Source organism: Balaenoptera acutorostrata, chromosome 1 (assembly GCF_949987535.1).
Source record: "Balaenoptera acutorostrata chromosome 1, mBalAcu1.1, whole genome shotgun sequence".
NCBI classification, from domain to species: Eukaryota; Metazoa; Chordata; class Mammalia; order Artiodactyla; family Balaenopteridae; genus Balaenoptera; species Balaenoptera acutorostrata.
The window spans coordinates 130,781,827-130,795,442 of record NC_080064.1 but is presented as its reverse complement, the minus strand read 5'-3'; the positions used below and the strand labels follow the sequence as shown (position 1 = coordinate 130,795,442).

General features: G+C 33.4%; 1 protein-coding gene across 3 annotated transcripts in view; it reads left to right on the top strand.

The window, feature by feature from the left end:
• KIFAP3 (kinesin associated protein 3) overlaps window positions 1–13,616 on the top strand; it is a 173,325-nt gene that overhangs the window by 106,534 nt on the left and 53,175 nt on the right. For all 3 annotated transcript variants that reach the window (XM_007172509.3, XM_007172508.3, XM_057548060.1), the window contains exons 16-17: window positions 5,927–6,025; window positions 11,652–11,737. In XM_007172509.3, the coding sequence (XP_007172571.1) occupies window positions 5,927–6,025; window positions 11,652–11,737 (185 nt within the window). The remainder of the gene's footprint in view (window positions 1–5,926; window positions 6,026–11,651; window positions 11,738–13,616) is intronic.

Here is a 13,616-nt window from a genome sequence, read left to right as displayed (position 1 = left end):
TAGAAGTTAAATATACTAATATGGAAAGCTTAAAAAGACCCTCTAATCTCAGTCTTTCCTGTACCAGGTATAATACGTAAAGAAAAATACACAAGTTGTAAGTATGTTTAGCACAATGAATTTTCAAAATGAGTGCTCTCATGTTATTCCCACTCATATAAGGAAATGAAACATTACCAGCACCCTAGAAGTCCCTCTCCTGCCACCTCCCAGTCATTACCACCTTCGCCAGAGTGGTTTCCATTTTTCTTTTTATCACCCATAGATGAATTTTGCTTGGTTTTCAGCTTTTTAGAAATAGAGTCTTGTTTCTTTTTCCCTATAAATGTGAGGTTTGTCTATGTTTTGTACAGAACTATGTTATTTTTGTTGCTGTATAAATAAATATACCACTATTTTTCCTTTCTACTGTTGATTGATAGTAGGGTGGTTGTTTTTGTTTGTTTTCTTTTCTAATCTATTTATTTATTTTTCATTGGAGTAAAATTGATTTACAATGTTGTGTTAGTTTCTGCTGTACAATGAAGTGAATCAGCTCTATGAATACCTATATCCCCTCCCTCTTGGACCTCCCTCCCCCGCTACCCCCGCATCTAGGTCATCACAGAGCACCAGGCTGAGCTCCCTGTGCTATACAGCAAGTTCCCACTAGCTATCTGTTTTACACATGGTAGTGTATTTATGTCAAACCTAATCACCCAGTTCATCCCATCCTCCCCTTACCCCTGTGTCCACATGTCCGTTCTCTATGTCTGTGTCTCCATTCCTGCCCTACAAATAGGTTCATCTGTACCATTTTTCTGGATTCCATATATATGTGTTAGCATATGGGATTTGTTTTTCTCTTTCTGGCTTACTTCACCCTGTATGACAGACTCTAGGTCCATCGACGTCTCTACAAATGACCCAATTCCATTCCTTTTTATGGCTGAGTAATATTCCATTGTATATATGTACCACATCTTCTTTATCCATTCATCTGTCAATGGACACTTAGGTTGTTTCCATGTCCTGGCTATTGTAAATAGTGTTGCAGTGAACATTGGGGTACATGTGTCCTTTTGAATTATGGTTTTCTCAGGGTATATGCCCAGTAGTGGGATTGCTGGGTCATACGGTAGTTGTATTTTTAGTTTTTTAAGGAACTTCCATACTGTTCTCCGTAGTGGCTGTATCAATTTACATTCCCACCAACAGTGCAAAAGGGTTCCCTTTTCTCCACACCCTCTCCAGCATTTATTATTTGTAGATTTTTGGATGATGGCCATTCTGACTGGTGTGAGGTGATACCTCATTGTAGTTTTGACTTGCATTCTTCTAATAATTAGTGATGTTGAGCATCTTTTCACGTGCCTCTTGGCCTTCTGTATGTCTTCTTTGGGGAAATGTCTGTTTAGGTCTTCCACCCATTTTTTAATTGGGTTGTTTGTTTTTTTGATATTGAGCTCCATGAGCTGTTTCTATATTTTGGAGATTAATCCTTTGCCGTTGCTTCATCTGCAACTATTTTCTCCCATTCTGAGGGTTGTCTTTTCATCTTGTTTATGGTTTCCTTTGCTGTGCAAAAGCTTGTAAGGTTAATTAGGTCTCATATATTTATTTTTGTTTTTATTTTCATTACTCTAGGAGGTGAGTCAAAAACGATCTTGCTGTGGTTTATGTCAAAGAGTGTTTTTCCTATGTTTTCCTCTAAGAGTTTTATAGTGTCTGGTCTTACATTTAGGTCTTTAATCCATTTGGAGTTTATTTTTGTGTGTGGTGTTCGGGAGTGTTCTAAATTCATTCTTTTGCATGTAGTTGTCCAGTTTTCCCAGCACCACTTATTGAAGAGGCTGTCTTTTCTCCACTGTATATCCTTGCCTCCTTTGTCAGATTAGTTGACCATAGGTGCATGGGTTTATCTCTGGGCTCTCTATCCTGTACCATTGATCTATATTTCTGTTTTTGTGCCAGTACCATACTGTCTTGATTGCTGTGGCTTTGTAGTATAATTTGAAGTCAGGTAGCCTGATTCCTCCAGCTCCATTTTTCTTTCTCAAGATTGCTTTGGCTATTTGGGGTCTTTTGTGTTTCCATACAAATTGTAAAATTTTTTGTTCTAATTCTGTGAAGAATGCCATTGGTAGTTTGATAGGGATTGCCTTGAATCTGTAGATTGCTTTGGGTAGTATAGGCATTTTCACAGTATTGATTCTTCCCATCCAAGAACATGGTATATTTCTCCATCTGTTTATGTCATGTTTGATTTCTTTCATCAGTGTTTTATAGTTTTCTAAGTACAAGTCTTTTGCCTCCTTAGGTAGGTTTATTCCTAGGCATTTTATTCTTTTTGTTGTGATGGTAAATCAGATTGTTTCCTTGATTTCTCATTCTGATTTTTCACTGTTAGTGTATAGGAATGCCAGAGATTTCTGTGCATTAATTTTTTATCCTGCAACCTTACCAAATTCATTGATTAGTTCTAGCAGTTTTCTGGTGGCATCTTTAGGATTTCCTATGTATAGTATCATGTCATCGGCAAACAGTGACAGTTTTACTTCTTCTTTTCCAATTTGTGTTCCTTTTATTTCTTTTTCTTCTCTGATTACTGTGGCTAGGACTTCCAAAACTATGTTGAATACGAGTGGCAAGAGTCGACATCCTTGTCTTGTTCCTGATCTTAGTGGAAATACTTTTAGTTTTTCACCTTTGAGTATGATGTTTGCTGTGGGTTTGTCATATATGTCCTTTATGTTGAGGTAGGTTCCTTCTGTGCCCATTTTCTGGAGAGTTTTTATCATAAATGGCTGTTGAATTTTGTCAAAAGCTTTTTCTGCATCTATTGACATGATCATATGGTTTTTATTCCTTAAGTTGTTAATATGGTGTATCACATTGATTGATTTGCATATATTGAAGAATCCTTGCAGCCCTGGGATAAATCCCACTTGATCATGGTGTATGAACCTTTTAATGTGTTGTTGGATTCTGTTTGCTAGTATTTTGTTGAGGATTTTTGCATCTATGTTCATCAGTGATATTAGTCTGTAATTTTCTTTTTTTGTGGTATCTTTGTCTGGTTTTAGTATCGGGGTGGTGGTGGCTTCGTTGAATGAATTTGGAAGTGTTCCTCCCTCTGCAATTTTTTGGAAGAGTTTGAGAAGGATTGGTGTTAGCTCTTCTCTAAATGTTTGATAGAATTCGCCTGTGAAGCCATCTCATCCTGGACTTTTGTTTGTTGGAAGATTTTTAATTATAGTTTCAATTTCATTACTTGTGATAGGTCTGGTTATATTTTCTAATTCTTCCTGGTTCAGTCCTGGAAAATTGTACCTTTCCAAGAATTTGTCCATTTCTTTGTGGTTGTCCATTTTATTGGCATAGAGTTGTTTGTAATAGTCTCTTATAATCCTTTGTATTTCTGTGGTGTCAGTGTGATTTCTCCTTTTTCATTTCTAATTTTACTGATTTGCATCCTCTCTCTTTTTTCTTGGTGAGTCTGGCTAAAGTTTATCAATTTTGTTTATCTTCTCAAAGAACCAACTTATAGTTTTATTGATCTTTGCTCTTGTTTTCTTCATTTCTATTTCATTTATTTCTGCTCTGATCTTAATGATTTCTTTCCTTCTACTGACTTTGGGTTTTCTTTGTTCTTCTTTCTCTAGTTGCTTTAGGTGTAAGGTTAGATTGTTTATTTGAGGTTTTTCTTGTTTCTTGAGGTGAGATTAAATTTGCTATAAACTTCCGTCTTAGAACTGCTTTTGCTGCATCCCATAGGTTTTGGGTCATCGTGTTTTCGTTGTCATTGTTTCTATGTATTTTTTAATTTCTTCTTTGATTTCTTCAGTGATCTCTTGGTTATCTAGTAGTGCACTGTTTAGCCTCCATGTATTTGTGTTTTTTAAAGTTTTTTCCTGTAATTGATGGGCTATTATTATAAGTAATGCTCCTATGAGCATTCTTTAGCATTTCAATCAGTGAACGTATTTACTCATTTCTGTTAGACACATACTTAGGAGCAGAACAGAGTACGCATATATTTGGCTTTAGAAATAATGCCAACTACTTTGTTTTCCAAAGTAGTTGTGCCAATTTGCAGTCCCACCAGCAATGTAGAAAAGTTCCAGTTATTCTACATCACCAACATATTTTGGCATCCAGCCTCTTTAATTATAGCCTTCATAGTGGTATCTCATTGTGGTTTTAATTTGCATCTCCCTAATAATTAATGAAATTGAGTACCTATTTGTATTTATTGGTTATTGGATATGCCTAATAAAGTGAAGTGCCTATTTAAGTCTTTTGCCCATTTTTCTCTTCTAAATCTTTACAAGTTTGATTTGTAAATTCTTTAACATAATGCATTTTAATGGTCATCTAGAGATAGTGCCTCCATATTTGAAGTATGTCTACAAATAGTGTATATGTATTTGTTTTGGTGCACCCTTCACACAGCCAGGAGTTTTCAGATTAGAAATTATTAAAAGACCAGGTAGTTGGGAGGTGAGAGTAAAGATAATGTAGTTGGCAGAATGAGAATGAGGATTTTGTGGTGAGCTGGAGAAAGTTGAAACAAAATGATCTGGGTCCTTGAATTGCTGTCCCATTTTGATTATGACTGAGAGATAATAACAGAGCCAGCTCAGTGTTTTACTATATTTTGATGTTCTCTGACATGTGGTTATCACAGGCAGAGGCTGTATACTACTGTTTTTATGAAATATATGGACTTTCAAGATTAAAACCCTTGGGGTTAAGTGAGGGAACACTATATACCAAGAGAGAAATTAATAAAATTTTAACCCAAGTAGTCTAAGAGACTGGTACTTTGACAAGTTAGTGAGGAAAATTATTTGGAACAGTTGGACTTTGAGGGGACCACAATTTATTCCACACAGCTGGTTGGATGCTCTGTTGACCTGTAAATCTTTGTCTAACAGATAGCACTGATCTGTTGCCAAGAGTTGTTAGCAGACTATTAGTAAATCAAATTTCATAACCAGTATCTAAAAATTGGATTTCTATAAATATTTGCTTTTGCCATTACATGTATTAATCAGTGGTCATCCACTATTCTGTTAGTCTTCTTTTCATGATAATAAACATTTCTTAATTAGTTTGTATGATTATGTAACATTCCTTTTTACTAGTATAATTGATTGGAACTAAAATTACTTTATTACTTCATACCAATAAGTAAAGTTTAATTTTGTTAACATTATTCAACAAATAAAAAACCTGTTTATAACAGTCTAATTTCTACCAAAAACTTAGAAGATGTGATTTTTTTAAGAACCATTTTTCTCATGTGAGGTCAACATTATAGAGACAAAATAAAACCAGGTTTATGTTACAAATTAGAATTATTTGAAGAATTTTTTTATGAGGCACCAAAAAAAAAGAAGTCCCCACAAGTGGTGGTAAGTGTTGCCATGTCACACTGGGGACTTAGACGTTAATTTAATCAATTTCTTTATACTTGGTGGCAAAAAATAGCAAAAATTACAGAAAAGCACCATTACTATTCTCTTAAACATGACTTGTTTCTCAGTTCTTCCTAGATACAACCTTTTGAGATGAACACTCTCAAGCAGTGTGGTTTGGACTCAGAGATGATATAATTTCTCTCTTTACACTCTTATTTTTTATTTTTGTATTTCAAAGTAATTTAACCTATTTAGTTTGACCACAACCAAATTTACTAAAACTTCTGAAAATATATTATTATGAAATTTTTTGACTGATCACCATCATGTAATTTAGCAAAAACACCTAAGATGTAAATGATACTTGCCACCCATATATTATAAATAATTTAAACTAATTGTCCTTTACTTGTCTCCTTGTCACCGTTAGTCTTTCTCATTCTTCATTTTTCCCCTCAATGTTTTTCAATTTTGTATATAATATAGTATTCTTTTATTTGAAGTTTTCTGTTTCTTTTCAGCTCAACAAGAAGATGATGAATTTGTGTGTCAGATAATTTATGTCTTCTACCAAATGGTTTTCCACCAAGCCACAAGAGATGTCATAATCAAGGAAACACGTATCCTTCAATGTTTACCATAGATAATGACACTTCACATATTAAGAAAAGATGCATTTTTAGGTATTTTTTCTTGCAAGTGTTCAAATATTATAGAAAATATCAAGTTTTGAAATAAATTTAGAGGGCAAGCTATTCTTCATAGAAGCTATTTACCCCAAATCAGTATATAGGTAAGATACATTGGAGAACAATTTTATTAACTTGTCAGGTTTCCTAAAAAACCTAACAAATATCTCATAACTTCCTTCTCTATTAACATAACTTAAATGTCACAGGTTCCTAGGACTATCCTTAGTCCTCTTTTAATCTTACCTTATTCACTATACATGGGAAAACACATCTACTATTCCCATGACTTCAGCTTCTATGCTACTTATATGCTAATAAGTATTTGATATCTTTGAAACCTCTTTCTTGAGTCCCAGGCATTTGTTGCTAACTGCTACCTGGATGTCTTCCACCTACCTAAGGGGGCATAGTATGGCCTATAAAGCATTATAATTAAATAATATAATATAATATAATTAAATAGCCCTAATTTTAAATGCACTTACTAGCTACAGGACATTGGATAATGTCCATACTTAATTTCCTTGAGCATACAATCTTGCATCTATAAAATGGCCATAATATTATTAAAATAAAAAGACCTCCTATAGGATAGCTGTCAGTACTAGTGGATTTAATAGTAATAGTTCCCAACACAGAGAGATACTCAGAAATTGGTATTTTATCACTATTGTATCCAAAAGGGTATTCAATATTGCTAACATCTACCTCTCAAAAAGTATACCTTCTGTATTCATGGTCGATAATAAATGTCATCCACCCAGTCCCTTAGTTGAAAATGTTGTGTCTGCTGTCTCTTTTACTACATAATTAATCATTCGTTTATTCTGCAAACATTTATCAAGTTCTGGCCATCTAACAGATACTGTTTTAAGTGCTAGACATGTAAAAGTGTCAGCCCCTGTACTCAAGGAGTTTATAGTCTAATTGGAAGGCTAGACAAGTAAATCAATATAAAATTAAAATCCAGTGTAATCAATGTCATAAAGGTATGTACATCAGGCACAGGAGAGGATATATATATAAACCAAGTCTTGGAATGTCATGAAAGGCTAGCAGTGGATGTAGTATCTAAGCTGAATCTTTGTGATTTTTGTTTTTTTTTAATTGTGGTGGTCTGCTTATTTGTGTACAAAAAAAGAAAAAAAGCTGCTTTCAAATACTGCATAAAATCATTCATTACCCATATGAAAAATCTAAATTGTTTTTTGCATATATCGCTTCATAACCTGACCTTAACCTATTTTTCCAAAGTTGCCCTTTAACCTTATAATACACAGTTTCTCTTAACATACCAAATTCTCATCATTTATCAGACATTACCCTCCCTGTCATAACTTATTCCCTCTTCATTTGCCTTGTCAAACTCAGATGCATTTTTCTCCTTTTTTTTTTTTTTCTTTTTTTTACCTGACAGTCTCCAACTCATCAAAGATAAGTTTATAAGCCATCTTCTCAGTTTAGCCTTTCTAATCCTCTGCCTGCCTTCTTACCATTGGGAGTAATTTCTTTATTTTTCACCTCTAATAAAGTACTTTAAATTATGTATTTATATGCCTGTCTCTACCAAAAGATTTTGAGCTCCTCTAGCTCAAGGACTGGCTTTGTCTTCCTTTTATCCATACCCAAAACTTATAGTACCTGCCATGTGGTTAGAACTTCTTTAGTCAATGAATTCATGTATCTAAATGGTAAATGCTCTTTTAAAATTTAAAATTTAATTGGGATACTTTTTTATACACTGGGCTATTGCTCAAAACATTTTGAGGCTCCTCTGGTGTTCAGAGCCAATAACACATGCTTTAAGTATTAACATTGCCTTGCTTTTGAGGACAAGTTTAATTTCTGGAACCATATAAGGTCTCCAAGAGTCAAGTCTGATTAAAGCAAGTTTAATTGAGAAATGTTCATTTTGCTAAGGGCTGTCAAAATGCAAATACTATTTTGCTGTAACAGCTTCACTAGAGAGAACTCTTTTTATCATAAAGTAATAAATATTTTTAAAATGTGGCTTATAAACTAACTCTCCCAGAAAGATAAATTCGAAATACACTTTTGAGCAATGTTAACATCGTTGGAATAACTTTTCAGCTGTGTTCCATGGAATGTGTGCCTCTAGAATTAATAGTTGCTTAATGAAAAAAGGTTCTGTGATAAATGAGTTTGGGAAACACTGAGTTAAACAGATATTCTTGCTGCAGGGTCTTCTTGGAGCCTTTAATATGCTTTTCTGGGTTGAGAATCTCTAAAAGAATATTTTATGTAGAGAAGATTTATATAACTCCAGAAGTCACTGTAAGAAACACATATTAGAAAACATTAAAGTGAAAGTATAGCGTTTTTTAGGTAACTTCTTTGGAAGGCAGCCCCTTGTTTATGTGTCATCTCATAGTGTTTCTTCCTTAGGACTAAAGAAGAATGAAGCGTTTAAAGTACATACCAGGTGCCTGACACACAGTGAATAAGTGTTACCTCTGCTCTGGTCTGTCTGTTTTAAATGTACTCTCTGTACCTTATTACCAAAGCTCACACTATTAAGACTACTTGTATTTGATTTTTTCTTCTCAGTGTAAGTTTCTTTTCATTTTCTCCCAAGTGCAATTTTTGTTAAGCCATTGAATCTAAAGTCAATACTTTTTAAATAGTTATTCTGAAGAATATAACGTGTTGATAATGGTGGGAGTGGGAGATAAAAGATCTGCTGAATTAAAATTTTTACAAAAGCATCAAGGAATATTAGATCTGATGCTTTAGTCCATGTCTTAAGATTGGATAAAGATTGCTGAAGGGCTTCAGCCCAATATTTTGGTTTTCAAAAAACAAGATTTTTGTTGATGTCAATGATATTTGAGTATGTCTTGTATTTTGTAACATAGTTTAAAATTATTATTTAAATATTTCACCATAATTTTAAGCATTTTACTGTGATTTTTCTCTATGAAACCAATATACTTAAATATTTTAAATAAAATTTATTAGGCAGGAAATCATTGCTTTTTCCAATTTTTTAAGTTAGAAAATCTGATCAACATTATTTGATAAAATTTTTAACAGAATGAAGAAACTTGACATTTTGAAATGGTTGGTGTAGACTTATTTTAGGTAAATATATGATTTATATTAAGATGTTTGAAATATTAAAAATGGCTTTGAGCACAACTCATAGGAATTGAGAACCAGTGCTATAATAATAATTAATTTTCATATAATCCCGACAGTTTCAGCATGCAAAATAAAACAACCCAAATTTGACTAGATCCTTTTAGATTCCCCCAGAGAATTCCTAAGAGTTTCCTAAGAATTTTATTTTCATCTTATCCTCACAAAATCCACGGGTAGTATGTAGAGTAGGTCTTATTTATTTATTTATTAAATAAAAATTTATTGAGCACCTGTTATATTCTCAGAGCTGGGGATGCCATAGTGAACAAAATAGACCAAGTCCCTACCCTAATGGAATTTACATTCCAGTAGAGAAAAGAGGCAATAAACACCATATTCTTTACAGATTTTTCTAAAAATGAATTTGAGTGTACAACGATATATTTTCCTGTATATTTTTCTACATTTTAAATATATCCCTTTTATTCCCCCCCAAAAATAGTAAGTAGCACTGATGAATAGAAGATCTGGGTTAACCTCTGTCTTTGCCACTTGCTATGAAACTTGATAAAATTTTTTTGGCATTATAACCATTGCCTCAAAAAATGTCATTTGCTTGTACACATGTGCTAGAGTTTCTTGTTAGAAACTTGTGGGCTTTGTTTCAAATAGTTTTAACCAAGACCAACTTTAAGTATTGGAGATTATAGCTTTCTCTTTCTTCACTGCCTCTTTCAGATCCATTGAGGTTTCTTTATTGATTTGAGTTTTCTTTATTCTTCCCTTTTCCCCTACTTGTTATTTATACATTCCATTTCTTTTCTTTTGTGTTACTCTTAAAGTTCAATGTGCATTCTCACCAAGTTCTAAACGAATATATCTGTTCTTCTGCTTGTAAGTCTGATGTCTCCACTTCCATAGTCCATGTTATTTGTTGCTCTCTAGTATTGTAATTTCACCTCATTTTAATAACATAAAATTTTTATAACATTTTAAAATTATTATTTTGATTATCCCTTTTTAAAAACCAGTGCTTATTTAGGATTTATAGTATGTTAAATAGTATAGTATGTTTTCTCATTTACTGTTTTTTCTTGGATTCAGTTCCTCTATTTTTCTGCATTGATTTCTTTCATAATTGATTACATTCTCTTATACTGCTTAGTGAACATCTATGAATAATAAATATATGTGTATCTGAAAATAACTAGTTTGTCCTCTTTAATAATAATTTAGCAGAATATGGAATTCTATATTTCCAGTTATTTCCCTCAGCAATTTGAAGGTATTTTTCCACCTTGAATTGCTGCCAATGAGAAGTCTGTAGTCTACTAATTCTCTGTCATAAAGTCTGATGACAGTTTACTTTTTTTTCCCTTATAAGTGACTCGATCTTTTTGCCAGGAAGACCAAAGTATGTTTCTGGGTTTTTTTAAAGCCAAGTAGTTTTATTAGAATTTGACTTGGTGTTCATCATCCTTGCTTGATTTTTCCAAGTATGCAAATATAGTCTTTCAGTATGTAGTTTCGTCTTTTTTTTTTTTTTTTTAATTTTAGGCAAATTTTCTTGAGTTGTAGTTTATAGTATTTGTTCTGTTGTTTTGGTTCTTTAAAATTTCTATCAATATTATGTTGGATCTTCTTTGCCTATCTTTAGTATCTGTCATTTTCTAATCTTTTTAATTTCTTTTCATTTTTTAAAATTTTACAAATTTTCTTCTTTTTTACCTTCTGTTTAACTTAGAGTTTTATCTGTTGCTTTTATTTACTCTTGCATTACTATAAACTTAGTTTTTATATATTTGAAATGATTTTTACATTAATTTTTGGTTATTTCTGGAATTATTTCTCTGACTTTTCTAATTCTGATTCATATTGTTCTTTCATATATATCTATTGATTTCTTAAATTCTTTTATTTCTTTTTGAAATATTAGGGTTGCAGCTTTCAGCTTTTATGTAAAAATGTCTTATGTTTTCTCTTCCTTATAATAACCATACCTATATATGGGGTTTGACTATGATTCTTTTCTGTTGTGTGAAATTTTTTGTATGTGAATTTTTGTGTGAAATTAATTTTTCTGAACTTTTAGGAGGGTCAGGTCAATCAAAGTTTTACAACTATGCAGCTGTAGAGCTCCTTCTTTAGTTACTTTCACAAGTTTCATGGTTTCAAAAATATGGCCTTGGATTTTCTGAGATTTACTAGCTCTGTTTTCCTTACCCATTTTTATCTAGGTTTTTCTCCCCCCTTTCTTATCCCTGTTATCCATGTTTTTTAAATAAATGAAATATTAAATATTTTTGGTCATCTTGTAGTAATGATTTTAGTTTAAAATTTGAAGTTAAATTTCAGATTAACATTTGAATTTAGAGAAATGCAGGATTCTCTAACATGATTGAATAGCTGCAATCTCAAGCACAGTTTGTTTCTTTAACCACTTTTTATTTAGAGGCTCCAGCATATCTCATAGATCTGATGCATGATAAAAATAATGAAATCCGAAAAGTCTGCGATAATACATTAGATATTATAGCGGTAAGTAATTTTTCTTCCTACACAAAGTATAATAGTCTTTATTTTGTGGGGCGAAAGAGACATTGTACACCTGTTTAGAACTTTGCATTCAATATATGCATTGAATTTGAATTTTGGTAAAGTTCAGAAGATGCAATGATACTAAATTCACTTTTTAATTGAAGTATAGTTGATTTACAATGTTGTGTTAATTTCTGCTGTAAGCAAAGTGATTCAGTTGTACATACACATACATTCTTTTTAATATTTTTTTCATTATGGTTTATCACAGGATATTGAATATAGTTCCCTGTGCTATACAGTAGGACCTTGTTTATCCATTCCATGTATACTAGTTTGCATCTACTAACCCCAAACTCCCACTCCATCCCTCTCTAACCCCCTTGGCAACCACAAGTCTATTCTCTATGTATGTGAGTCTGTTTCTGTTTTGTAGATAAGTTCATTTGTGTCATATTTTAGATTCCACGAAAAAGTGATATCATATGGTATTTGTGTTTCTCTTTCTGATTTACCTCATTTAGTATGATAATCTCTGGGTCCACCCATGTTGCTGCAAAGGACATTATTACATTCTTTTTTATGGCTGAGTAGTATTCCATTGTATATATGTACCACATCTTCTTTATCCATTCATCTGTCAATGGACATTTACGTTGTTTCCATGTCTTGGCTATTGTGAATAGTGCTGCTGTGGACATAGGGATGCATGTATCTTTTTGAATTATAGTTTTGTCCAGATATATGCCCAGGAGTGGGATGGCTTGATCATACGGCAACTCTATTTTTAGTTTTTTGAGGAACCTCCATACTGTTTCCCATGTGGCTGCACCAGCTTATATTCCCACCAACAGTGTGGGAGGGTTCCCTTTTCTCGACACCCTCTCCAGCATTTGTTACTTGTAGACTTTTTAATGATGGCCATATCCTGACTGGTGTGAGGTAGTACCTCATTGTAGTTTTGATTTGCATTTCTCTAATAATTAGGGATGTTGAGCATCTTTTTATGGCCTGTTGACTATCTGTATGTCTTCTTTGGAGAAATGTCTGTTTAGGTCTTCTGCCCACTAAATTCACTGTTTAAACATTATTAAGACCTTTGGCTTTTAACTTTTAAGTATAGGCTCCTTACTTAAAGAGGTTTTGTTTTTTTTTTAAAGAAAGGTTTTTAATTAATTTATTTATTTTTGGCTGTGTTGGGTCTTCATTTCTGTGCGAGGACTTTCTCCAGTTGCGGCGAGCGGGGGCCACTGTTCATCGCGGTGCGTGGGCCTCTCACTGTCACGGCCTCTCTTTTTGCGGAGCACAGGCTCCAGACACGCAGGCTCAGTAGTTGTGGCTCACGGGCCTAGTTGCTCCGCGGCATGTGGGGTCTTCCCAGACCAGGGCTCGAACCCGTGTCCCTTGCATTGGCAGGCAGATTCCCAACCACTGCGCCACCAGGTAAGCCCCTAAAGAGGTTTTATACATATTCAGAGTTTTAGATCTGGTCTAAATGCCATCTCAGGATCACTTGTTTTTCAGAAAAATTATTGCAGAGAAGCAGGGAGTTTGATGACAGTTTTGCCAAAACTCAACACAGTCATCTTTGCAGTTTGGCCATTACATTTTTTTAATAAATCAAATCTTGTATCAACTATTTTTTCAATTCTTTGATAATTTTTGTTGTAGACATAGATTTGTTTTATAAATTGCTTTGGAATGATGAAACACCCCAAAATTTTAATGTTATTCATGACTTTAGACGTTTTTACAGTATATATAACTGTAAGAATTCGATCAGAGGGTTAATCTGAGCCCTGGATTAGAAACTTGCTCACTGTGCAGACTTTTCTTCAGACATTGTGCTGACCTTCTGCCTGGACTTCACCCTTGTACC